The 25,842-nt window shown below is 38.4% G+C and overlaps 2 protein-coding genes and 1 long non-coding RNA gene across 5 annotated transcripts in view; all 3 read right to left on the bottom strand.

The window, feature by feature from the left end:
• Positions 1-1,916: 1,916 nt before the first annotated feature.
• LOC135072657 (stearoyl-CoA desaturase 5-like) lies at positions 1,917-6,802 on the bottom strand. Of its 3 annotated transcripts, none has more exons than XM_063966671.1 (6): positions 6,779-6,802; positions 6,129-6,450; positions 5,575-5,705; positions 5,112-5,317; positions 4,634-4,816; positions 1,917-2,270 (listed from the first exon to the last, which is right to left on the bottom strand). In XM_063966671.1, the coding sequence occupies exons 2-6, from the start codon at positions 6,424-6,426 to the stop codon at positions 2,024-2,026; spliced, it is 1,065 nt and encodes a 354-aa protein (XP_063822741.1). In that variant the 5' UTR covers positions 6,427-6,450; positions 6,779-6,802; the 3' UTR covers positions 1,917-2,023. The 3 variants fall into 3 exon arrangements, with proteins under 3 accessions (XP_063822741.1, XP_063822740.1, XP_063822742.1); XM_063966670.1 differs by having other exon boundaries at positions 6,721-6,800; XM_063966672.1 differs by lacking the exon at positions 4,634-4,816 and having other exon boundaries at positions 6,721-6,800.
• Positions 6,803-7,871: 1,069 nt separating this feature from the next.
• On the bottom strand, positions 7,872-14,267 carry LOC135072664 (uncharacterized). The gene is made up of 2 exons (XR_010257472.1): positions 14,162-14,267; positions 7,872-11,860 (listed from the first exon to the last, which is right to left on the bottom strand). It is a non-coding gene; the product is annotated as an uncharacterized LOC135072664 (long non-coding RNA).
• A 7,867-nt stretch (positions 14,268-22,134) lies between these two features.
• LOC135072826 (uncharacterized) overlaps positions 22,135-25,842 on the bottom strand; it is a 112,464-nt gene continuing 108,756 nt past the window's right edge. Inside the window, exons 10-16 of the mRNA XM_063966865.1 lie at positions 25,489-25,632; positions 24,699-24,944; positions 24,124-24,308; positions 23,545-23,700; positions 22,950-23,060; positions 22,796-22,906; positions 22,135-22,299 (exon numbers count right to left, since the gene is read on the bottom strand). Coding sequence (XP_063822935.1) covers positions 22,135-22,299; positions 22,796-22,906; positions 22,950-23,060; positions 23,545-23,700; positions 24,124-24,308; positions 24,699-24,944; positions 25,489-25,632 — 1,118 coding nt within the window. The remainder of the gene's footprint in view (positions 22,300-22,795; positions 22,907-22,949; positions 23,061-23,544; positions 23,701-24,123; positions 24,309-24,698; positions 24,945-25,488; positions 25,633-25,842) is intronic.

The raw sequence follows: 25,842 nt of genomic DNA, 5'->3' as shown, positions 1-25,842 counted from the left end.
CCTAAACTTGCATTTATACAGGGTGGAAACGATAAGTGATCTCACTTTATTATTTCCAAACTATACAAGATATCCAAAACCTGGTTACTGATCCTGAAAGTGCTTTACGAGCTCTATCCAACGGTACCAAAAATAAGTTACAAAATAAACTGGATCTATCCGAAAATTCAATGTTTCCAGTTTCCATACATTTAATACTGCCACAGTCATGGCACTCATGTCTTGATAATATTATAGCAAGTAAAGCCTAAAATCAATGTTTTCCATTAATAATTTTAGATATGCACAACAAGTTCTCTTTAAGAGTTTATTATTTAATAATAAAAAAATAACACTTCTAAATATTGTGCGGCTGGCATACATTTAGTATCGAGGCTGATTACATTGAATTTTCGGATAGATCCAGTTAATTCTGTAACCTATTACTGATAGCGTTTGAAAGAGCTCGTGAAGCACTTTCAGGATCAGTAACCAGTTTTTGGATATCTTGTATAGTTTAGAAATAATCGAGTGAGATCACTTATCGTTTCCACCCTGTATACTTAACGATATTCGTGTCAGATGAAATAAATAAATAAAATTATTACTACAATACATAATGTCAAATTCAATTAAAATAAAATAAAATAAATCCAATCTAACCCTAAAATAGCATTTCACATACTAAAATCAATATTCGTGTCAGATGAAATAAACATTAATAAAAATATTACAATTATGTCAAACTCGACTGAATTATTATTTATGTCAATTTTGATAATTCAATTAAAATTTTATTTACATAATCCGCTCTACGCTATAAAAAATGTTTTTCAATAGATAAAGTGTCAATTTCTTCTTGAATGAATTTGGATTTGTTTAATTTTTTGTTAACACGTAGGCTGCCATGACAGTCACCGGTGACTGACAAACATGCAACCTATTCGGGCCATGTCAGTCACTGGAGCCTGACACTGAAGCATCTAAATCAAACGACCGCAGTAGGCCGCCTGGCACGTTTAATGCGTTACTTCCTATTTTAAATGACTGACGTGGCCCCCAACAAAGTATGTTCAGCATGGCCTGCAACTCTTGTACCTAAATAAAAATTAACACAGGTTTGAATGAAAATTTTAGTAAAAACACGACAAATATTTGAAATTCTTAATAAAATCACAAGTTTACGATATATTTCGGAATAAATTATTAAGCATAATTATTAAAATTATTTGTTGTGCCTGACAAAATGCTTGACATGGCGCTGTGTGTAGGTATGTCAATATAAATAGTAAAAAAATATTTTTTAACAATAACCATTCATTTCAAGCCATTACACATCGATTAGCAAAAAATTCAATTTTGGCGAATTAGTAAATTTACTTTGGCAGTCAACGTGTAATGCTGACATCGCGACAGAATTCAGGCATTGCCCGTAGAGCGGCCGTTAGTTTGTCTGCCTGCTCCTCAAGGACTGGCTCAGCTCATCCACCTGCTGTCTGGTCAGGCACATGAACAAGATAAAGTTGTGAGGTTTACCGAATTGAGAACTTTAGTTTTTTAAGTAATTAAATAAAATAGTTTCTAAATAAATAAGCTTCCTAGTTTTGAGGGTTTTTACCTGCATTTATTATTTGTGCATTTGCCTACAGGAAGTGAAGACCTATGAACCACAAATTTTAAATGCATAGTTGCGCGTTTGACACAGACAGATGCAGTTTATTAGCAGTTTTACAAGCTCATACCTATTTATCAATAATACCTTATATTGACATCGGCCATTTCCGTAATGGGTTATTTTTAAGAGCTTGAGAACTTTAAATCATCATCATCATCATCATCATTTCAGCCATAGGACGTCCACTTCTGAACATAGGCCTCCCCCAATGCTTTCCACGTTGATCGATTGGTAGCGTTGTAGTTGAGATAAAGCAGATTAATATTGTTGGAATGATTTGTTATAATCTAATTAGTTAGATCATTTCATTGAATTACAAATCTTATGTAATCTGTTTGGAACGGCAAGTTTATTTTTGACAATTATAAATTACTCTTTGTGATAACTTAGGTCGCCCTTAGTCTTTGCAACTTTTTCTATCAGAGATGGTGGCGCCACTCTCAGTTCGTAGGCCCAGCCAATTTTGGCGAACAAATCCAGCAGGTTCGTGGTTCCGTTGAAAGGGAAGGCCAGCTCGGCCGCCTTGTAGTCCCACGGGAACGTGTGGTGGTAGTTGTGCCAGCCTTCGCCAAGGACAAAAAAAGATACCACCCAGTTTTCTCGAGGCATTATTTTGCTGAAACATAAAACACAATAAGCAAATGTGTAACTTCTTAACATCTACACTAATATTATAAAGAGGAAAACTTTGTTTGTTTGGTTGTAATGAATAGGCTCAAAAACTACTAGACAGAATCTAGAGATTCTTTTACTATTCGAAAGCTACATTATCCACGAGTAACGTAGGCTAAATTTGATTTTGGAAAAAAATAGGTGGGTCCACTATACATATAATGTAGTCCACGCGGGCGAAGTAGCGGGCGGAAAGCTAGTATGTACCTAATAAAATGGATGAAAATGATAATATTTTCATTATTCGTGTGGTTTGCATATACTTACAGCATGATATTCATTATTGACAATTTTAATGAATCAGTCCATTTTTACTAAAGACTAGCGGCCGCCCGCGACTTCGTACGCGTGGACTTCGTTTAATTACTAATGATGTTGATAGATGGCGTTTCATGGCTTCCCCCGCATGAGTACATATTTACGAATGTCATTTTTTTTCCAGCGATGTATTTTTAACCAATGACGCTATCGTCAAAAAGCGCCATCTATATGGCGCTTTTTACCCACGTCTTATTTATTTATTGAAATTTAGTTTGTCACATCTATATATATATAAAAGAAAGTCGTGTTAGTTACTCCACTTATAACTCAAGAACGGCTGAACCGATTTAGCTGAAAATTGTCAGGGAGGTAGTTTAGAGCCAGGAGAAGGACATAGGATACTTTTTATCCCGTTCGAAATAAAAAAAAAGTCTGCTTATTTATTGCCATTAAGGCGGAACAAAGTTCGCCGGGTCAGCTAGTATCGTCATAAATTATAGCCTATATGTTAATCTGAGTTATAAACAATAATACTGTGAAGTTTCAACAAAATTCGTTCAGTAGTTTTTTCGTGAAAGAGTAACAAACATCCAGACATCCAGATATCCACTCAAACTTTCGCATTTATAATATTAGTAGGGGAGACCTAGGAGAGTTGTGACAATTTTTACTTTAGGGGCCATATCTCGCTGAAAAAACATTCCACATCTATGAATCATACAAATTAATGTAGCGCCGTTCCTTCTGTTTTCAAAACAATCACCAAAGTTAACTAAAGTATTTGGGTTTCTAAGAAAATCACCAAAATCTTAGACCACTCCCTCTGTCACAACTCTCCTAGCACCGAGGTAAGTTGTGACAGGTACCCAGGTGAGTTGTGACAGCATTGTATTTCATCTATTAGATATAAAAATTCCATAATACTCAATCAAATATGATTTTTAGCAAAAAAGTACTTTAATCATCCTTTACTACCAATTAAAACAAATTGTTATAGGATGTCGTTACACAGATTGAGCCACTTTTCCCCAGCTTTCACTTTTCTCCCACGACACTGGATTTTTTAATTATATTTTTAGCTAATATAGCCACTTAATATATTTTCTTCCTCTTCTGTAAAAATAAAATAGTCGCGGTGGTATAATCCATAGACGGAGTTTCGCCTTCTGGGTTTACTTGATAAGCCTCATTCTTCTTAATATATCTTGACAAGTTTATATTGTAAGAGGTCGCAGCATAAGATATTATCTCAAACTTTAACCCTTTAACCTAATCACTTCATAAGCCAGGTCCTAGATTTCGACTCTAGCAAGCAGTTCCTCTATATGGCTTTCATGTATAGTTATTAGGCATTCTGAATCAAAAAAGTAGCAGCATGCAATTATAAAAATTATTAACCTACTAACACACAAAAAAACATCTAAAAACATTGTGGAAATGGCCCATCAGAAAAATTAAGTAAGCTAGGAGAGTTGTGACAGGCTGTCACAACTCTCCTAGGTGTTTAAAATGACGACTTGGTTCGAATAATATTTTTTATTTTCTAAACACGATGCGCACATAAAAGATCATTGCTACATTTCGAGACCTGAATAACCATGCAACTTGAGAAAAAATAACACAACAGTGCACATATACTAAAACATGATATAAATTGAAATAAAATTTTGAAGAAAAACTTACTTTTCGCATTTTTTTGTACACAGACGTCATATTTACGTAACCGTGTCTCATGCGCCGCCCGCAGGTACTTAGTCAAGAAGAGCGTCTTAAAAGCGACAAACAAGCGTTTTTACCAGCTCTCTAACTATATTAAGTAAGGAGAAATCGTCCTTGTCACAACTCACCTCTGTCACAACTCTCCTAGGTCTCCCCTAGGATAGTAGGATGTGGAACTTTACTAAACCTCACGCGGACTTCTTAACATAGTACGAGAAAGTGGTGTTGTTGCACCAGTGTTTTGTTTCATTTGCCTACCTCAAGTAGGTACTTTCACGAACACCGAATTACTGCTTGATGATGCAAGGCAATGATGAATAAACTAACCTGTTATAGGGTCGGTTGCCATACAGGTGTGCAAAGCTGTTTACAGACCATGTGCCGTGAAGCATGGCCATGTATTTCAGGACTTGTGCAAAGAACGCAACAGACACGCGCTCGTCCCAAAACACAGCCGGGATAACGACCGGTAATATTAGGCAGAAGAAAAGTCTCAGCACCTGAAAGTACCTGAAATAAAACGCAAACAGATTTTCATTATTTGTAACCCATGGTAATGATCTTGAAGGGGTATGTTAAATGTCAGAATCTATCGAATGATTGATGTTAGAGGCTGCGCAGACGTTGACACTTTTGTGACTTGTGTCGCATACAAATGTCTGGAAAGTAAAAGTCGTCAGTAGACTTTAATTTTTCTTATAATTGTAGGTACTGCGATAGCTGATAGCTGCTACGCAGTTTGCTGTGTCTCCGTTTGTGTAGCCCCCTAACACAAATAAATTGTAAGTTAGGTGCTGTCACTTACTTCAGATGAAATTGAATTAATGGGTTGTTGTCAATATCACTCATATCGACTTGTTTACCCTCGCGGATTACATCAGGGTGCTTCTTCGTCATCAGCCAGCCGACGTGGGCGAAGAAGAAGCCTCTGTTGGCGTCGTGAGGGTCGGCAGACGTCTCGGAGAACTTGTGGTGCACGCGGTGGTCGCGCACCCACTGGTACAGGTCGTTCTAAGCATACAGAAAAGATTACCCTAGATTTCGGAGAAGCTTTTGTCCGCCATTGGACGTAGCTACGTTTAAGACAGGAAGAAAGGGTAAATTCGATTTTTCGTTCGTTCGCTTCCACTTCCACTTAGTGGAAGGAATGCCCACACTACATCTTCCGGCCCGCGGTCGGTAGCAAGTAGTGCTCAATCGTAGTTATACTAAGTACGAACATAATTTAATCTTGGCCCTAATATTTTCCCTTACGTTACATTACTCACCATTCCAGCCATGGTGTAGCCTATCACTAATATGATTTGTAAAGGAAGCTTCGCTTTGTAGGCGCGATGGCTCCAGAGCCTGTGAGCACCGGCGCCGATGCCGAAGGTGGTCAACACAATTGATAAGCACTCTGAAATCAGTGATAAAATATACAAATATACGTTACGATAGAGTTGTCATTTCATTATGGGGCGCATGTCCTTTATCGATATAAGAGTATATCATGGCGCACATCCTAGCTCGGCTTGTTATTTTATCGTTCGTTAGTCACTCACTACTGCATTTCTTCAGAGTCAGTCTTTAATTTGGTTTTGGTTATTATTTTTACGGACTGTTCCGCTGTAGGTAATCTTATTTTTCGTTTATTTTTCTATTTATTTATTTGTTCTTTACAAGTAACAGTACATTTTGAATTTAATCAGATCTGCCAAACTGTGCGACAGTTTGCCATAATATTAAAAATAGATTATTTTGTGCTCTAAAACCAAAAGAAGATAACCTCATAATCTAAAAGATTAGCGATGTGGAATAAAAAAGTAAATAAAATACTCACGAAATACAATAGTCTGCCATTTCGGATAATAACGACCGTCAATAATTAAAAAATAGACTGACACTAGTACTAGAGCATGGGCGAGGGAGATTGCTATGGTGTTGATCCACACTATTGGAGTCTTGAAGCCAGCCATCTTTTCCCATTCTCTCACAGTGGACATGAACGAGCCCTCGTTTTTGGGCCTTATTTGATCGTAGACGCTGATCGTCTGGCTTCGATTTTCTTTATCTATTTTTTTAGGGATAATTTCAGAGTTCAAAGTAGCGTTATCTTCTACTTCGGATGACTTGGCCATAGTATCATTTGTTATTGTTCCAAGCTGAAGAAAGAGAAAAACATAATATTTTTTTACAAAAAAAGAATTTTCTCCAAAATTCCTCAGCCCCTAAGCGGTAGCCGGCTACCGCGTAACAATTGATTAATTATCTATTGTGTCTGGATTCGCGGAACTTGAAGGATTAAAAAACAATATTGATCGTTACTTGTGGTTGACCAATAAAAACAAATCAATGAAATTGGTTTGATAATTAATTTTTGGGAAAAAATCTTTAAAATTTCAAAGTTCAAAGAACGAATAAAGTTTAATTACCTTTATGAATGAATCAATTTTTAAGTTCTCCAAATTATAGGTTTGTTTAGGTACTTACTAGATAATATCACTCAAGCTCGAATACAAATGAATATTCTATATTTTTATTTCACAGGATTTATATAGTTTATCTATTATTCATTCAATGCGCACTTGCTAAAATTAACACTTGCACGCCTCATGTTGGTCTGTGTGACCCTATGTTCAATGTATGGTAGTGAATTTTCGGAAATTTCGGGAAATCTTTGAATGCAGTTGTCTTTCTTTTGAAAAATAAAGGAACGTTTTTATTTGAGTAATTTTTTTATGTACAGTAATTGGAGTACTTTCTCTTCAGGTGGCATTACAAAATTCCACCCTTTATAAATTTAAATAAGAAATAACAACACACATAAGGTCCATCCATGCTCACAGTTTTCCTTGTGATCCTTCGAGCCAGTCAGTGTAATAGGGTTAGGATGGTATAATTTTGGAAGAAAGCCTTTAAAAGATAGAGACAAGGGATTTGCGAGTTAAAATTGTCACAGATTTCACATTTTACAGAGAGGATTCAAAATAAAAAGAAAAAGCTTGCAGACATTTAAAGGGTTAAATTCACCTATCACCTAACTGACAACTGTCGAAGGATATCTTTGATTGATGGACTGACGCATATTCAGTTTTCACGCCGATCTTTGGCTTTTTCGGTCGAAATTCTGTAAATTTTCCGTAGTAAGTATTTATTTATAAACATTTATATTAAAATATTGGCCTTCATACTTACTTCTGTACCTATATTATAATAAAATTACCAAACATTAATTTAATTTACCTACATTAAAGCAAAACAAAATTTATCACTTTTACCAGCATTATTATACTCTTGTCATCTAGACATTTCTAGTAGGTTTATCTAGCCTATTCAGCATTGTATGTTAGGCGATTATCACACTGCGCCGCGCTTCGCCGCGGTCCGCGTGATTTCATATAAAAAATCCCGCGCGCAGACGCGTTGTCAGTGTGTTGTGCCGCGCGTGTTTTCTATACAAACTGAGGTACTTGCATACAATGGTTAAATCTGTCGTCCCGCGTACCGCGACGGAGCGCGGCGCAGTGTGATAATCGCCTAAGGGTTGTATTTCAACTATTAGGGTAATAGTAAAACAAACATATAATTTAAATTATATTTATTTATAACTATAGTATTTACTCGTATTTAAGTATATGGTACATCCCAACTTATATGACTGTATTCCGTAACATAACGTTCTCACCTTCACTACGGCCCAGTTGTAGGGTAGACTAGCAAGCACGCGGGCATCTAACATACATTGAGCACCACAAACATAATAAATCTTCATATTACTATATGGATTGTTAGTCGCCGAATTGGAAACACTGCACCTCATTTAAATTTAATTCAGTGCAAAAGTGCTCCTTGAGAGACTACCTTATTTAAGTTTTATGAGGTTTTTTATTTATATCGATTGAATCATCATTAAAACTTGCAAGATAAATGATGAGATACGAATTTAATGTGTGACAAACCTTATGGCGATGGTCATTTGTAATTTGTATTTAGGACTTCTACAAATTGTAGTTGACGAAGTTAGTTCTCCATTAACAAAGGGTTAAAGGTTTAAACTTTATTACATGAAGGAGAGCCACCGTATAATAGTAGCAGTTTCATATTAGCTGTTTTCAGAGGTGTTTGATGTGCGGCATGTATAAATAAATTACTTTTTGCCATTAAATATTTTCCCCCAAACTTTTTCACGTGTATTTGAGCGCATATTTACTCTTTTACATTACAATTAAGTGCTTACATAGGTACGTGTGAGATATATCAAATCAGTTGCTAAGATAGGCGTAGAAGCTTTCAATATTTACAAAATGGATAAAGATTATTTTAATTGCAAAAGAGTTTAAGCCAACTGTGGGGTGATTAGATCAAACGAGACCAAATGGTCGGCCGTTAACAATTTAGAGGTTAAATCATAGATGATTGTAAAAAATATTTATATCAGATGAACATTAGTCAAATACAAAGAAATGATTGATTCCCATCTCTATCATAAAAATCATGTGTTGGAAGTATTCTGTATTTTCCAACTTGTAGAGCGCACCTCTTAAAATAAATCATACCTCTAAATGGAAATATGTTACCTCAATCTCTTATCGACCGACCAAATGACCTTAGAAAGATATTTCCATACCATATATTAAGTTAAATGGATATGTATGATAATAATCCATGTTTAATATTTCATTCCATTTGTCATGTTACTACTTCTACATATTCTACTCAGGCATTCCGTGATGACTTAGAATTTATTAATTATTTGAAACATATCTTCAAATTTTTTTAAATGAATTATAACGTAGGTTAAATGATAATAAATACAAACAAACTTATTGTATGGTGATATAATAAGTAGGCTTATTTAATACAAGCTACAGATTTACAGAATGACCAGGTTTCATAAAAATATACATTTAAGTTACTTCTATTTACAACAGTGTGAGGTATGCAGTTTACTAACCTTTTGGAAACAATATAACTGGGCCAGGTCTATATGCACGTACATCGTATATTAATAATCTTTTTCGTACATCTAGACTTTACAATACACAGTATACTAACATAAACCATCACAATTATTTTAGAATATCAGTTGATTGATTCGTTAATGTTACACATCTGTAAATATCTTTACTTCTACCTACGTTAACTACATTATAATTTATTTATAATTATTAAAATAGATTTCTTCAGTTGATTTGTCAATAAAATCTTTCAAGGTAATAACATTTTTACTAATCTGAGAAATCAATTAGAATGACGTCTCTGTACTTTAGATAATTAACGTACTTTTAAATATATTTAAGGATTTCTAAGAGGGCTAACTGTGATAAATAGAATTAAAATTTAGATTTGACTAGATTATTATCAGTGCCTAGATAAAGAAATATAGCTATAATAACATGTTAGGTCGAATATCATAGAGTACTATAGTGTTTTACAAGTTTTGGAAGATTTACTCAGGTCCATCTATGACCCATAGGCCTATTTTAACGCGTATGACCTCAGAGGTTACCACTTTTTACATCATTTAAATACATATTATGTGACATAGGTGTAATTTTCGAAATGCGTAACTCGAAAAATTACAAAATTTAACTTGATTCCATCTAGAATTTCAAAACCTAAGATACTTTGTAATAACTCATGTTTTGCATAAAAATAATTAATTTGTACGAATTACTTGTAATCAATAACGGTTACCTACTTCATTGCTATGGAGTTATTTCAATTTAATGAAATTAAAGTAATGCTAGTAGAAAGTTCCTACCTAGATCAAATTATTTTTATCAAGAGGCCAAGTAGGTACTTACATTTAGGTATGATGACACCATTTACAAAAACTATTGAAAAAAAAGTCACATTAAGTATAGTCATAATATTATTCTGGTAATACAGCGTTAGCGATTGGCCAAATCATAAACGAATTTTATTCGTAGTTCGTACAAATTAACTTTAAAAAAATGTTTTCACACTTAAATGTATTCTTTCCTGATATTGGTTGAAAAAATGACAGTAGTGTCATCATCCCTATTGTCTCAAAGTAATCCTTTATGTATGTAATCGAAAATATACATTTTCTTGCAAAATTTTCCACTATTTGTCTGTGAGCAAGCAGTATTTTTAATATTTGATAAAAATATACATTCAGGCAGGAATATTGGAGGCAGATTAAACATTATAGCATTTTAACGAATAAATAATTTAATCTTGATCAAAAATACATTATCTGAGACCCAGTCATACATATTTGGGTGTTACGATTTCCCTCAAATTGTTTTATTTCATTCATAATACATTAAAATTTAAAACAACAGTAGACACTACGTTTACATACTGTCTTTTAATTTACACTATTTACAGTAATTAATTCGTGGAATGCTAATATCTCTTACAATTTTCTACAATAAAACGCGTATTGTGCTATTTATTGTTATAATTGATATTAGTGTAGTATATACGTGATAAACATTGTGTTTTGTATGGTCACAATGACTGACTATAGGTCATCCAATTACTAAATTACTTAATTGCTAACAGTTTCTGCGTTCTTCGAAGCCAAATTTAGACATAAATAAAAAATAAACTCTAGTTCTATTTGGGCAGCATAAAACCAAGTAACTGCTTTAGAAATTGGATGAAGAAAATCTCTGATGGTAGTGCTGCATCAAAGACTTTGCCGATATCGATATTCGACGTCAAATATTCAGAGTTCATTTAAAATATCGAACAAATAGCTTTTGTTAATAAAATTTGCAAAGAAATTCAATTATTGTACTTCAATAAAAATAAAATCGTAATCCATTGATTTCGTTGTGTATTTTTTGGTCGGGCAAGACTTTCGAGGCTTAACTTTAACACTAATTTTCTGAATACCTAACATTCATGAGATTACAAACAGAGATCAATTCCGTCACTCCTACACTTAATTAGGTAACTCGTTTAATATAAGAAATGTTTTCAGGGTGTCATTTTTGTTTTAGCTAGTTTTAGGAATATTAGGAACTTCAAAATGTTTACTTTACAGTGGGCTTATAATTATAATTAGTCAATCAAATAGGTATTTTGTATTATAATTTCTAGTTCGACTGACGGTGAAGTTAATGTTGTATGTAATTGAATTTTATTGTCATATCCATAATATTCCGATGCCTGGTAATGATTTTGCTAAATACTTTAAAGTATATTCAATTTTCATTCCGAAAGAATTTCCTCTATTTTTATAAATAATTTCATTCTTACATGCACCAAAATGATTGATCAATAAGAAGTTAAAACTGATGAAACTATACTTGATTTGATTTATTCATACGAGATTACTTAATATCGATAATTAGATTATCGCACCAACAACATCACTAGAGCAACGACGCAGTTGCCTTTTGTTTCAAAAGGCCTTCCGTTACAGCGTGAAGTCTCGTTTCATTTTCAGCTCTGTGGCTAATGAGATAGGGTGCTTTTTTGCTTTTATTGTGCGTTAGGCGGTCTTAGAACTGTGATGCAGATAGATCCCCTCAGTATTCGGAGCAAGTCTATCACCTCTGGTGTCTTCATTGAAGTCACGTTCTCATCGTTTACCTGAAAAGAGAAGAAAATTGTGATATTAGGTAAATATAAATAAATAATAATTATTTGACTGTGTGTTTTGCGAATCAAAAGAAAAAGTTGGGTAGTTGACACCTTATTAACGAATAAGTAGGTAGGAAGGCACAATTCATATTATGTAGAGTAGTCCTGAAAACCCAAATTAATGCTACTGCAAAATCTATGAAGAAATCGTGTTTTGATAGCTTCGTCACTTAATTGAAGTGATACATTTTCCTAAACTACCTATGCAGTTTACCTTTAATTAAATTATGTCATAACGTGAACTTTCTATCAAATTCATTGAGGTTGAAAACGTATTCATTAGTTTCCATCTTCGTATGTTTTCGAGCTCTGCTGAGCATGAAATCAAAACGTTTCCCCCTCTATTTCACTTCCGGTTTCGCATAGAGTAAGGTATGGCATCACTAAATCTACGATAACTATCATTCCGTTACGAAAATCACATTATCGTGGTTCTAGACGCCACGCACTTAAGATTGTGGGGCATTCTTCAATGAACTCCTTCATCTTCTAGTAACTGTAGTTAAAGGGCTTATGTTCCGTGGCCACAAAAACCTAAATATCATTTAGTCTCCACCGCAGGAACAGAGACTTTCAACCATGTTGGAGAAGCCTGAAGTTAGCGTATTTTTCCTGGGGAGTGGGAGTGGATATTATTCTACTATGCCTAAAGGCGATTATCACACTGCACCGCACTCCGCCGCGGTTCGCGCGACGACAGATTTAATCATTGTATGCAAACCTACCTCAGTTTGTATAGAAAACACGCGCGGCACAACACACTGACAACGCGTTTGCGCGCGGGATTCGTTATTGGCTCTGTGCACGATTACAGCGCCAACTAGCGTCCACAACTTTGTGGGCTCTGTCACATTGACATTTAGGTCGTTTATTTGTGAAAAAATATCGAAATGAAAAAATTACAAATATTTTCGACTAATAAATTGTTGTGATACCACGATTTGGGTGGAAAAAAGGTTTTGAAATCATTTTGGTCATTCAAATCAAAGGAGGTAAGTCCGAAAAGTGTGTTTAATTTTGATTGTGTCAGGGTTTGTTTACTTCATTTATAGTTGTAGTTTTACAGTAAAACAAAAAGAAAAAGCTACTTTAACGGTTTCAATATATAACAGTAAATATATTTAAATGTTCCTGTATCGCTAGTAATAAATTAAATATCGTTTTCAGATCGAAATGAGTATTGTTTTGAAGACCGGGTTTGTGAGTGTTACAATATCAAATTCCAACCACAAACCGTATTTAAAGGAAAGATGTTGATATTGGCTGGACAAGTCTGAGATGTAGAAGAATTAAGAACAAAACAAGGGCAGAGTTCAATAATTCACGCTCTCATCATAAGGCAAACATCTGTGGCACAACAACTACTGTGACTCATTTTTGTACCACCACGTTGTATAGTCTAGTTATTTCCAAATTGTAAACGGCTATTAAACCAGCCCTATCGAAATACAGTCCACTCTTTTATTTAAGTTCCCAGTAGGACCCTTTTCATGCGATTAATTAATGATATTAAAATGTATTATGTAGAATCGCTTTGCCATTGACAGATACATCTGATGAGAGCTTACATTATTTCTACTTTTGACCACCATGAGCGCTGCGATAGATTATGTTACCCCCACCTAGTACTTCGCACCCAGCGAATACAGGGTGTGGTTTTGTAAAACAACGCCCATCTCAGTAGTGTTAGTATAAACGACACAGATTCCAAAAAAAAAAAAATAAAAAAAAATATGGAAAAATCCATGAAATCAGGAAAATGGTATTTACATGGGCGAGTTATCGAGCAGTCCCCCCGCTCTCCTGGGGCAGCAGCCGCATGTGCTCGGTGGTGTAGCGGGGTATGCGGGGTTGGTGCGGGGGGTAACAAGAGCCGTCTCGAAAGTTTACGAAGACGTTTGTACAAGGTTCTTTACTAATAAAGTAATATTAAAAAAAAAATATATTTTTCTTGTAATTACTTTCATGTGTACTGCCACCCCTGAGATAAGCGTTGTTTTACAAAACTACACCCTGTATGTCATGACGCGGACCGCGGCGGAGCGCGGTGCAATGTGATAATCGCCAAAGTTTGGAACCTAGTGACGTCCTCTACCTGTAGGATGACGTCGCCGCGCCGCAACCGTCCGTCTCTCGCCGCTACACTGTCGTTGTACACCGCTGAGATGTAGCTTTGCCCCGACTCGGGATGACTTTGTACGCTAAACTCCCAAAAGATGTACAGTTACTATTCTAGTGACGTCATGGTACCTGCAGGATGACGTCACCGCGCCGCAACCGTCCGTCTCTCGCCGCTACACTGTCGTTGTACACCGCTGAGATGTAGCTTTGCCCCGACTCGGGATGACTTTGTACGCTGAACTCCCAAAAGATGTACAGTTACTATTCTAGCGACGTCATGGTACCTGCAGGATGACGTCACCGCGCCGCAACCGTCCGTCTCTCGCCGCTACACTGTCGTTGTACACCGCTGAGATGTAGCTTTGCCCCGACTCGGGATGACTTTGCACGCTGAACTCCAAAAGATGTACAGATACTATTCTAGTGACGTCATGGTACCTGCAGGATGACGTCACCGCGCCGCAGCCGTCCGTCTCTCGCCGCTACACTGTCGTTGTACACCGCTGAGATGTAGCTTTGCCCCGAATCGGGATGACTTTGTACGCTGAACCCTAGCCGGTGTACTGCTATAGTGACGTCACTCTACCTGCAGGATGACGTCACCGCGCCGCAACCGTCCGTCTCTCGCCGCTACACTGTCGTTGTACACCGCTGAGATGTAGCTTTGCCCCGACTCGGGATGACTTTGTACGCTGAACTCCAAAAGATGTACAGTTACTATTCTAGTGACGTCATGGTACCTGCAGGATGACGTCACCGCGCCGCAACCGACCGTCTCTCGCCGCTACACTGTCGTTGTACACCGCTGAGATGTAGCTTTGCCCCGACTCGGGATGACTTTGCACGCTGAACCACAGAATACATAATAGTAGCAACAGAAATTGCACTCCTTTGTGTAGGATCAGATGCCGACATTTAAACGGTAATAATAATAATGCAAAATATCCAACGCACATGGTGCATTCGAAATCGCACCTTACTACTACGCTCACAAGAGCGCATTTTTTTTGTGTTCAGAATTGATCTACCTCACAGCTCAAGCGTCAGGGTTGTATAAGCAAAGTAAAATAAATAAAAACTTAATTTTAAGAAGCATTTATTGTATTTACGATTGGTAAACTTTAATCTAGTGGTGTTTGTATAATCGTACCATCTCTAAAGTACCTATTAATAAACTTCAGTGTTGCGATAATTTAAAATTGGACAAACAGTTTTAAAAGGTGTAGTGTCGGAAAATAGACACGGTGAAGTAAAGTTAATGTTTATATTAGCTAAAATATTTTTTTTGCTACAGTTTTTTGTCATAAGTATTCAAAATTATTTAAAAAGTGTAGTTTTTATTAATTATTTAAATTACTACAGTTAATTTTTATTCCTAAATATACTCAACATCAAATAAACCGCACCTTCCGCGACGCGAACTTTAACGATTTTCTTCTGACACAAACATGGTGTCCCAACAATATTGGTGTTATTTGAAAGCCCAATAAATGTCCTTAAAGAAAAACACATTTAATTTCTTAATAAATGATTAACATATACCATAAATGTGACTTGAAAAAATACCTCACTTTGGGCCCACCTATGGGATCAATTAGACCAATTTTTATGGTTATAAAACCAAATAATGATCTCACGTGTCCTCTTTAACAGATGGATAGCGATTAATCCCAACTTAACAGTTTTATAGCCATAAAAGTTGGCTCTAGCGTAACTACCTATTTTTTGAAGAAGTGACTCTGGATCCTTCTAAAGACACATTTTTGGGGTAAAAACCTTTCCTTTAATGAAATGAAGGTTAGAACTAGGCTTTCAAATGGTGCCAATATTGGTGGGAAGTGGGGAAGCATACGTTTGAAAATGCTTGTCGCGGGAGGTGCGATTTATTTGATGTCGAGTGTATTACGATTTTCCATTAAAGAAGGATAACAGTGCTGTTGGAACAATGAACCTTGATTGTGATGATGATCAACCGAGCGTGTAGAAATACGCGTGTGACGGCGTGTGCTCACAGGCGCGTGGCGGCCATGACTGATTTGCAACTTGAAGTTGTCGCGCGCTGTAGGTAATTATCTCGGCCGGCATAGGCGAGTGACGGAGGCCTGGCTGAACTCCAAAAGATGTACAGATACTATTCTAGTGACGTCATGGTACCTGCAGGATGACGTCACCGCGCCGCAGCCGACCGTCTCTCGCCGCTACACTGTCGTTGTACACCGCTGAGATGTAGCTTTGCCCCGACTCGGGATGACTTTGCACGCTGACCTCCAAAAGATGTACAGTTACTATTCTAGTGACGTCATGGTACCTGCAGGATGACGTCACCGCGCCGCAGCCGTCCGTCTCTCGCCGCTACACTGTCGTTGTACACCGCTGAGATGTAGCTTTGCCCCGACTCGGGATGACTTTGCACGCTGAACCCTAGCCGGTGTCTATAGTGACGTCACTCTACCTGTAGAATGACGTCACCGCGCCGCAGCCGTCCGTCTCTCGCCACTACACTGTCGTTGTACACCGCAAAGATGTTGTTTTGCCCCGACTCGAGGTGACTTTGTATGCTGAACCCTAACTGGTGTACTGCAATAGTGACGTCATTCTACCTGCAGAATGACGTCACGCCGCAGCCGACCGTCTCTTGCCGCGACGTTATCGTTGTAGTCAGCCGAGATGTAGTTCTGCTCCGACTCGGGGTGACTTTGCACGCTGAATCCTAGCCGGTGTCTATAATCGTCACTCTACCTGCAGGATGACGTCACCGCGCCGCAACCGTCCGTCTCTCGCCGCTACACTGTCGTTGTACACCGCTGAGATGTAGCTTTGCCCCGACTCGGGATGACTTTGCACGCTGAACTCCAAAAGATGTACAGTTACTATTCTAGTGTCGTCATGGTACTTATTTATTTTATTTTATTTTATTCAGAACAACAAACAATTACATAATATAGCTTATACCAGTATTAATGACTATTATTAATATTACTAATTATGTAACCAATAACATTTTTCGCAAAGTAATTTTCAAAAAAGGAAAACAAAAACCAAAGCAGTGACAATCTACTAGTGTTACGTATTAATATAACAATTTATATAACAAATACAAGACAATAGTGCCGAAACTGTTATGATACACAAAAGTGAAATAATTATAAATAAATTAAATTTTCACTTAATAAATTAAGAGTGCAAGAAGTTCTAAATAGATTATGATGAAACTTTACAGTGTTATTATTTATATATCAGAATAACATATGGGCTACAATTCACAACGATTCGTGACACACTCAACCTCACGCGGGAAAAGCCGTGGGCAAAGTCCAATATTACATTTATGAATATAAAGACAGAAATTAAATTAATCCTGAATGCTCGTACTAATAACTTTTAATTTTGAATGGATTGCATTTTTGAACTGCCCAAGAGATAGCGTGAATAAATCTATATGAGCAAAGTTTTTATTATACGAATGCATGATACGCCGTAGCGGTGCGCGTTGGCCCGCTATAGTCTTACAAATTCCGGGTGCAAAAACACCATGTGTACGAGTGTTGCGGAGACGTAGGGAGCGACCGGGCAACTGATAGAATATGTGGTCAGTTAACTGTGTACAATCAAACAGACCGCCGAGGACTTTGTACAGAACAGTTTGATCCAACAATAATCTTATAGATAGTAGTGGTAAAAGTGAGTACCTCTCAAGAAGGCTAGTATAAGAACATTTAGCACGAGAACACTTATAATTAACTGAGCGAATAAACTTCTTTTGAACCATTTCAAGTTGATTATTATATTTCTGAAAATAGGGGTTCCAAACTACTGAAGCGTATTCAAGTTGTGATCTGATAAGAGTCCTGTACAGAGTAATGTATGTTGATGCCTTTCTAAAATCTTTGCAAGTACGCATAACAAATCCAAATAATTGAAAAGCTTTATTTATGATAGAATTAATATGTGTGTCTAAGTGTAATTTTGAGTCAAGAATGATACCCAAATCTTTGATGGTTTCAACCTTGTGTAGTTTCGTCCCAATAAGTTCATAATTAAAATTAATAACTCTAACTTTTTTTGTAAATGTAATCATTTTACATTTGGATATGCTCAGTTGTAGTTTATTATCAACACAATACTTGGAAAAACGATCCAGATCCTCTTGAAACGCAATACAGTCATGTTCGTTCTCAATATTTCTAAATATTTTAAGGTCATCTGCATATAAGAGAAATTTGGTGTTCCTGAAGCAGTTGCCTATATCATTAATTATGAACAGAATAAATAATAGTGGGCCTAAAATAGACCCCTGTGGCACTCCGGAAGTTACAATTATTTCCTCTGCAGAAGTGTACCCATTCACTACTACCCTCTGTGACCGGTTAGAAACATAGGAGGAAAACCAGCGCCAAAGGTTTCCGCGTATTCCGTTATACGCAATTTTTTTCAGCAATATAGCATGGTCCACCCTATCGAAGGCCTTGCAAAAATCCGTATAAACGGCATCCGTTTGTCGCCCCTGATCCATGTTCTCAAATAAAAAAGTCGTGTATAGTAGAAGGTTAGTGACTGTTGAGCGACCTCTAACGAAACCGTGCTGCTCAGACATTAAGACACGATGTAATCTAGGATATATAGCATTATGGACTAACTTTTCCAAAACCTTCGAAAAGGTGGAAAGCAAAGAGATCGGCCGAAAGTTCTCAACATCATTCCTAGAACCACCTTTGTGCACAGGGATAACGTTGGCGGCCTTCCAGTACCCAGGAACAAACCCCTCCCTCAAGCTTCTGTTATATAAATAAAATAATGGAATACTAATTGACTCAGCGACTCTTTTGATAAAAAAAGGTGGGATTTTATCCGGGCCAGGGCCCTTAGCAACATCTAAAGTCTTCAATGCAACCTCTATGGCGAATTCAGAAATACATAAATCAGACATAATTTCGCAATTTTCAGATAAAGATGACATTTCAGGTTGCTGTGATATGTCTGCATTCCTACTTTCATACACAGAAGCAAAGAAATCAGAGAATAAGCTGCAGATAAGCTCAGGCCTAGATGCCTCACGATCACCATAACGTACAGTGTTGGGAATGCCATTACTTTTTTTACGGCCGTTCACATATGACCAGAATACTTTCATATCTTTTTTGATTCCATTTTCTACAGTTTTTATATAAGTTTTAAAACATTCGGATGAGAGCTTTTTAAACCTTTTACGGTATAATGAAAATTGTTCATAATCTGATATATTTTTATAGGTTTTCCATTTAACCCAGGCGCGTTGTTTAGATTTAAATATATGAATCAAAGGACGACTAAACCAGACAGGAAAGTCATTCGACTTGCTAGGACGCAGCGGAATGTGCTCCTTTATAATATTATATAAAATATCATAAAAAAGGTTTGTTGCTAGTTCCAATGAAAGCCCCTCAAATCTCTTAGCCCAGTCAACATTACGGATGGCAGTATTAACATCATCATAGTTACCTTCAATATAACGATACTTTAATATAGAAGCTCTAGGCATTGTATCGTTTAACACATTCAGTAACAAGAGTGCGCAAAAAGGAGGATGATAAGGGTCAATCGGCACCAAAGGGTTCGTAGAAGGTTCACAGGTAGACGTGGGATCGTTAGTCAAAAATAGGTCAAGAATTCGGTCCTTACTATTCAATATAAGATTATGTTGTTTACAATTAGTAATTGCTAAAAAGTTAAATAAAAGTGTAGTTGTAACATTACTGTAATCTTGCAAGTCAAGGGCCGTCGAGTTGAGTAAAGGATCGCTCCACTGTATATGTGGCAGGTTAAAGTCTCCAAAAATATAAACATACTTAACCTCTGGTAATAATATTTCCTTATGTAATGAGTCTAAGATTCTATCATATATTTGTACAGGTTGATTAGGCGGTATATAAAACCACAAACTATGGTGTAGTTATTCGTAGTTCTACCATAACACTTAAGAAGCACGTACTCAATACGTCCAGCGAACAAATCATTATTTTTATCGCTATTACCCAAACCGGAATTCAAATAACAACGAGTGACATCCAGCTCGCGACGCACACCTATCAAAACACCACCGCCGTCTGTCTTACTACAGGCTTCCCGATTCCTGTCACAACGATACACTGTGTAGCGACTGTCCATAAGCTCATTATCTGAGATACTCGGTATTAACCACGTTTCGGTCAGTACTATAATGTCAAAGCACTCCGCTAAAATATTATTGAATAATGTGCTAACCTTAGTACGAAGTCCCCGGCAATTCTGATAGAAAACACTCAATTTATTACAATCCATTTTTATATTTTAAAATTTAGTATGAAATAAATAGAAGATAATAATATCGATCGATCGATATCGATAAACTTTGATTTGCCGACCACAATGCAAATCCTCATAAAGTAATATTTTCCACATATTAAGTGCAGTCACAGGTCGTCCCGAGATCACATTTACACCGTAATATATTATTATTATGATTAATCTACTTTTTATGAAATAATACTCACTTGTAGTTCCTAAAAGCTCATAACTGTTCCTCTGCAATATAGCATTACTTTTCATACACACACACACATATTTTAGTTTATGAAGTAAGCTAAGTAACCGAATTATTCCAATGCATATATTAAAATAATTACGATTTTTAAATATTGCGAGGGTATTGCTACCGCCCACCATCTCCAAAAGGCAGTTAAATAAAATGTATAAATAAAATTTCCACTCCCAAACTATGGCCACATAATATAACATCACGATAATCCACTTATATTCTATATGAATACGAGAGCCACATTTAATTAATATAAAATACAACCGATAGAAACAAAAATAAAAACAAAATCGGGTATATAAATAATAGTCACAAGTCTCAGTACAAACCAGTGAGTCGCCGCAACACAAAACTCGTAGACATGTTACAGAGTAGTGAAGAGAACAGAGCGCGCATGCATTGGTATGTTTATCAATGACGAATGACTTGTAAGTGATTACAATTAATAATAGAAATACAAGAACAGTGCACGCATATGGCGAATGTAAAATTAGGTTTTTAACGTTGTGGAACCGCGAGTGGCTTGATTTTTTGAAGTTCATCTTCCGATCGTATTGCAAATACAGGAGACGTGTCGCTGGCTCTGACGAGTATGGTGCCGGTTTTGATCCACACGTCATGACGATATCCTTTGTCGTAAGCGGCATCTCTGACTTTTCGAAATAATTGTTTATTCTCCAAGGTAAGGTGTTCGTTGACATAGATGTTACGCGGAGGCCCAGGGATTTCTAATTTGTCTGATGTAATTCCCTTCTTAAGACGCACAGCAGATATGAAGTTGTCGCGTTTAATTTGGCTGCAGAGTTTCACCACGATATTTCTTGGCCTAGAACTTTTTGGGTCCATTTGGGCAACACGATGAATTCCCACAATGTCTTGACTGCAAAGTGGGTAATTAACAGCAGTTGCTATTTTTTCAACAGTTGTAATTAAATTCTCTCCACGCTTTTCTGGAAGATTACTAATCTCTATATTGCAGCTACGCGCTTTTTGTTCCAGGTCCGCCAATTTAGATTGTAGTCTCGTGATTATTTCAGACGAATTGGATACTTCGACTTGCTTTTCAACCTGTGTAAGGCGAGCACAAATTGTCTGTGTTTTTTGGTTCAAGTCGTCATATTTTTCACTTAGAAAATTCATTGACTGCTTAATTTCTTGAAATTCATTTAGAATCAATGAAAGTTTCTCATCTTGTCTAGTAAACCAATTTTCAAGTTGTTTATTCATGCTGGCTTGAAAAGCTAGGAGTTGACTTTGGAGCTCATGATCAGAGTTGCGCGAAGTGCCCTTCCTCTGGGTCACATAGGAGGGTGTTGTTTGCTCTTCAACAAGAACATTGTCCACACTCATGTCTCCCCGTCCAACCAGCTCATCGGGTTGACTTATAAAGGTGCGATCAAGTCTGCTCATATTACCAATGTGAAGTGTCTGAATCAGAAAGTACTCTGTGCAGGTGACGTATCTTGCTCACGTAAGGTGCGTGTGCGCGGGGGTCGATCAATCACTATTCCTCTCACTCGCACTTGTGGACGGTATGGCGCACACTGGGTTATACACGGATCACACAGCTGACTGTCACTGCGACGCGAAGCGCGAATGATACCTGCAGGATGACGTCACCGCGCCGCAGCCGTCCGTCTCTCGCCGCTACACTGTCGTTGTACACCGCTGAGATGTAGCTTTGCCCCGACTCGGGATGACTTTGCACGCTGAACTCCAAAAGATGTACAGTTACTATTCTAGTGACGTCATGGTACCTGCAGGATGACGTCACCGCGCCGCAGCCGTCCGTCTCTCGCCGCTACACTGTCGTTGTACACCGCTGAGATGTAGTTTTGCCCCGACTCGAGGTGACTGTATGCTGAACTCCAAAAGATGTACAGTTACTATTCTAGTGACGTCATGGTACCTGCAGATGACGTCACCGCGCCTCAGCCGTCCGTCTCTCGCCGCTACACTGTCGTTGTACACCGCTGAGATGTAGCTTTGCCCCGACTCGGGATGACTTTGCACGCTGAACTCCAAAAGATGTACAGTTACTATTCTAGTGACGTCATGGTACCTGCAGGATGACGTCACCGCGCCGCAGCCGACCGTCTCTCGCCGCTACACTGTCGTTGTACACCGCTGAGATGTAGCTTTGCCCCGAATCGGGATGACTTTGTACGCTGAACCCTAGCCGGTGTACTGCTATAGTGACGTCACTCTACCTGCAGGATGACGTCACCGCGCCGCAGCCGTTCGTCTCTCGCCGCTACACTGTCGTTGTACACCACTGAGATGTAGCTTTGCCCCGACTCGGGATGACTTTGCACGCTGAACTCCAAAAGATGTACAGTTACTATTCTAGTGACGTCATGGTACCTGCAGGATGACGTCACCGCGCCGCAGCCGACCGTCTCTCGCCGCTACACTGTCGTTGTACACCGCTGAGATGTAGCTTTGCCCCGACTCGGGATGACTTTGCACGCTGAACTCCAAAAGATGTACAGATACTATTCTAGTGACGTCATGGTACCTGCAGGATGACGTCACCGCGCCGCAACCGTCCGTCTCTCGCCGCTACACTGTCGTTGTACACCGCTGAGATGTAGCTTTGCCCCGACTCGGGATGACTTTGTATGCTGAACCCTAACTGGTGTACTGCAATAGTGACGTCATTCTACCTGCAGAATGACGTCACGCCGCAGCCGACCGTCTCTTGCCGCGACGTTATCGTTGTAGTCAGCCGAGATGTAGTTCTGCTCCGACTCGGGGTGACTTTGCACGCTGAATCCTAGCCGGTGTCTATAATCGTCACTCTACCTGCAGGATGACGTCACCGCGCCGCAACCGTCCGTCTCTCGCCGCTACACTGTCGTTGTACACCGCTGAGATGTAGCTTTGCCCCGACTCGGGATGACTTTGTACGCTGAATTCCAAAAGATGTACAGTTACTATTCTAGTGACGTCATGGTACCTGCAGGATGACGTCACCGCGCCGCAACCGACCGTCTCTCGCCGCTACACTGTCGTTGTACACCGCTGAGATGTAGCTTTGCCCCGACTCGGGATGACTTTGTACGCTGAAGCCCAGCCGACTGTTCCAGCCTCTGTTCAGTTCGACTGTCACAATCTGTAATGCAACAAAAGAGGTGGTTAAACGTGGGTTACCAATAAAAGCCATATTATAGTAATGGAAACGAGTAATTGTCAATACACGGTATAAGTATTCCTTTGTCCTCGACGTAAAAAGAGAGCTGTTTAAATATGACATGTCTCTCTGTCTACTAATGGGTTTATTTGAAACGCATTGGAGACAGTAATTTTAGCTATGGTTTATGAAGAACTCGTTATTAAGTTATGGACCAGATATCAATTTTGACGATGATACCTAATTATGTTTTTTGAAAACATAATATTGTTAAACATGACTACGACCTAACTTACTCAGCATAACACCTTAGGAGTAGGAATTTTTAAAATTATCGACAATCTTACAAATACGTATACATACATAATACTCGTATAATTTAAGAATGTAAAAGTGTGAACTAACCGTCGGCTCTGTGCTTGTCTCGTCTACTGGTGGTGGAGGTTCCACATTTTCCTTCTGGACGGCGTCATAGTCCTTCTTCGGAGGGGGAGGGAACTCCTTCGGCTTCGGGGGAGGAGGGAACTCCTTCATCTTCCGCTCGTTATCTGGGGACAACGCGACTCCTTTCCATTTCTTCAAACCAATATCTATGAGATGAACGTGTGTGAAATAGATGGTAGGAAGAAATAGAGGCGAGAGGCGAGTGGAATATATAATGAGTACAAAATGTAGAGGATTTTCAGCTCTATTAGGTGTATACAGAACGAAGCTAAGAACTCGATTATTTTACAAGCATAGATTGAGGTTTTAGAATGGTTTGACATTATGTATCAATCACAGGACAGATTTATGGTGAAATCGATCTAGTTTTGGGCGTTGTTTTGTACTACAAATTTAAATCATCATGCATAAGATAGTTCGACAGCATTAGGTCCATTATCTTAAACGTCAGAAGCACAGCTCGAAAGGGTAACCAGAAAAGCTGAAAATATCTCCTTTGTCAAACAAAAATAGCTTTTAGAAAAAAAGTTACTCACTATCTTCTTTGCTGGCTTCACAGTCACTACTAGTCGTGTGCAGTACCGCGCTCTGATACGCGGGGTTTGTGTGCTTGAACTTGGCTTCGTCGCTGGACAGCTCTGCCGGCATCGACACCGGCTCATCCGAGTCCACTGGGAAGGCTGGCTCAGCGTACCTTTGCCGGCTCATGTCCTCCTGGTAGATGTTGGGCGCGTCCAGCGCATCGTTATCCAGGTTATTTAGCTCGTAGCCGTGGGGGGGTACTGGAATTCACGGGCAGACGGTCAGTTCGAAGTCAGTAGAGAGAGCTGTACCATTCTGCATACAAATATCTGAAGATGCTTTTGACAGAAATGTTAGTTTAGAAGATTAGTGCGTGTTTACACCGACTTTACAAGCAAGTGAAAAAAAATGTCCAAACTATCAAGGTTTAGATTGAGCCTATGAAATGTGATCGACTCGACTAGGTTTACGCCTAGGTTGGTGTCAACACGCCTTCAAAATTCATCTCATATGGTGAAGGGGTGAGTGCATTAGGAGGGCCATGGAAGAAACTGACCGGTCATGCAATCGTGATATCTGTGTGCAGAATGGAACACTGATGACGAACATGGATGCAAACGAAAGTGCAAATAGAGGTAACAACGAGAGTATTAGCGCTGTCTTGTAGGCGATCGAGAACATGGAAATGCTTAGTACTACAGGCTACGTGTCGTGTGTCATAGTCCGAGTATGGTTTGATCCGTCAGTAGCGTTCCGGATTGTGGTGTGAAGCGATGGGGTCGTCGTGCCGACAGATTTGCTCACCTGTCAGGCTTAGCTTTTGTTTTCTACTAGGTGGGGCAGTGGGGCTGGCGAGTGTCACAGTGTGTGCTCGCTGCGGTGGCCTCGTCTCAGCGGTGCTTTTGGGACGTTCCGTGGGCTCAACCGATATGTTGGCGCACGGAACATCTGCGCGAAACATCTACCTCGCTTAGGCGCGGATAAATATTTAGAGGCATGCGACGCAAATGCTTTTTGGACGTCTCAAAAAAATTACAGACCTCATAATTCTTAAGATATGATATAATGGTTATTATAGTCGTAAAGAGAACCATGAAGCCCGAGCTGAAGACGGAGTTTGCAATAAAGAGAGCTGATTGTAATAACCACATAAAATAT

This window comes from Ostrinia nubilalis, chromosome 6, assembly GCF_963855985.1.
Source record: "Ostrinia nubilalis chromosome 6, ilOstNubi1.1, whole genome shotgun sequence".
Taxonomy (NCBI): Eukaryota; Metazoa; Arthropoda; class Insecta; order Lepidoptera; family Crambidae; genus Ostrinia; species Ostrinia nubilalis.
The sequence above is the reverse complement of the archived record's forward strand: the minus strand, read 5'-3'. Positions and strand labels throughout refer to the sequence as shown.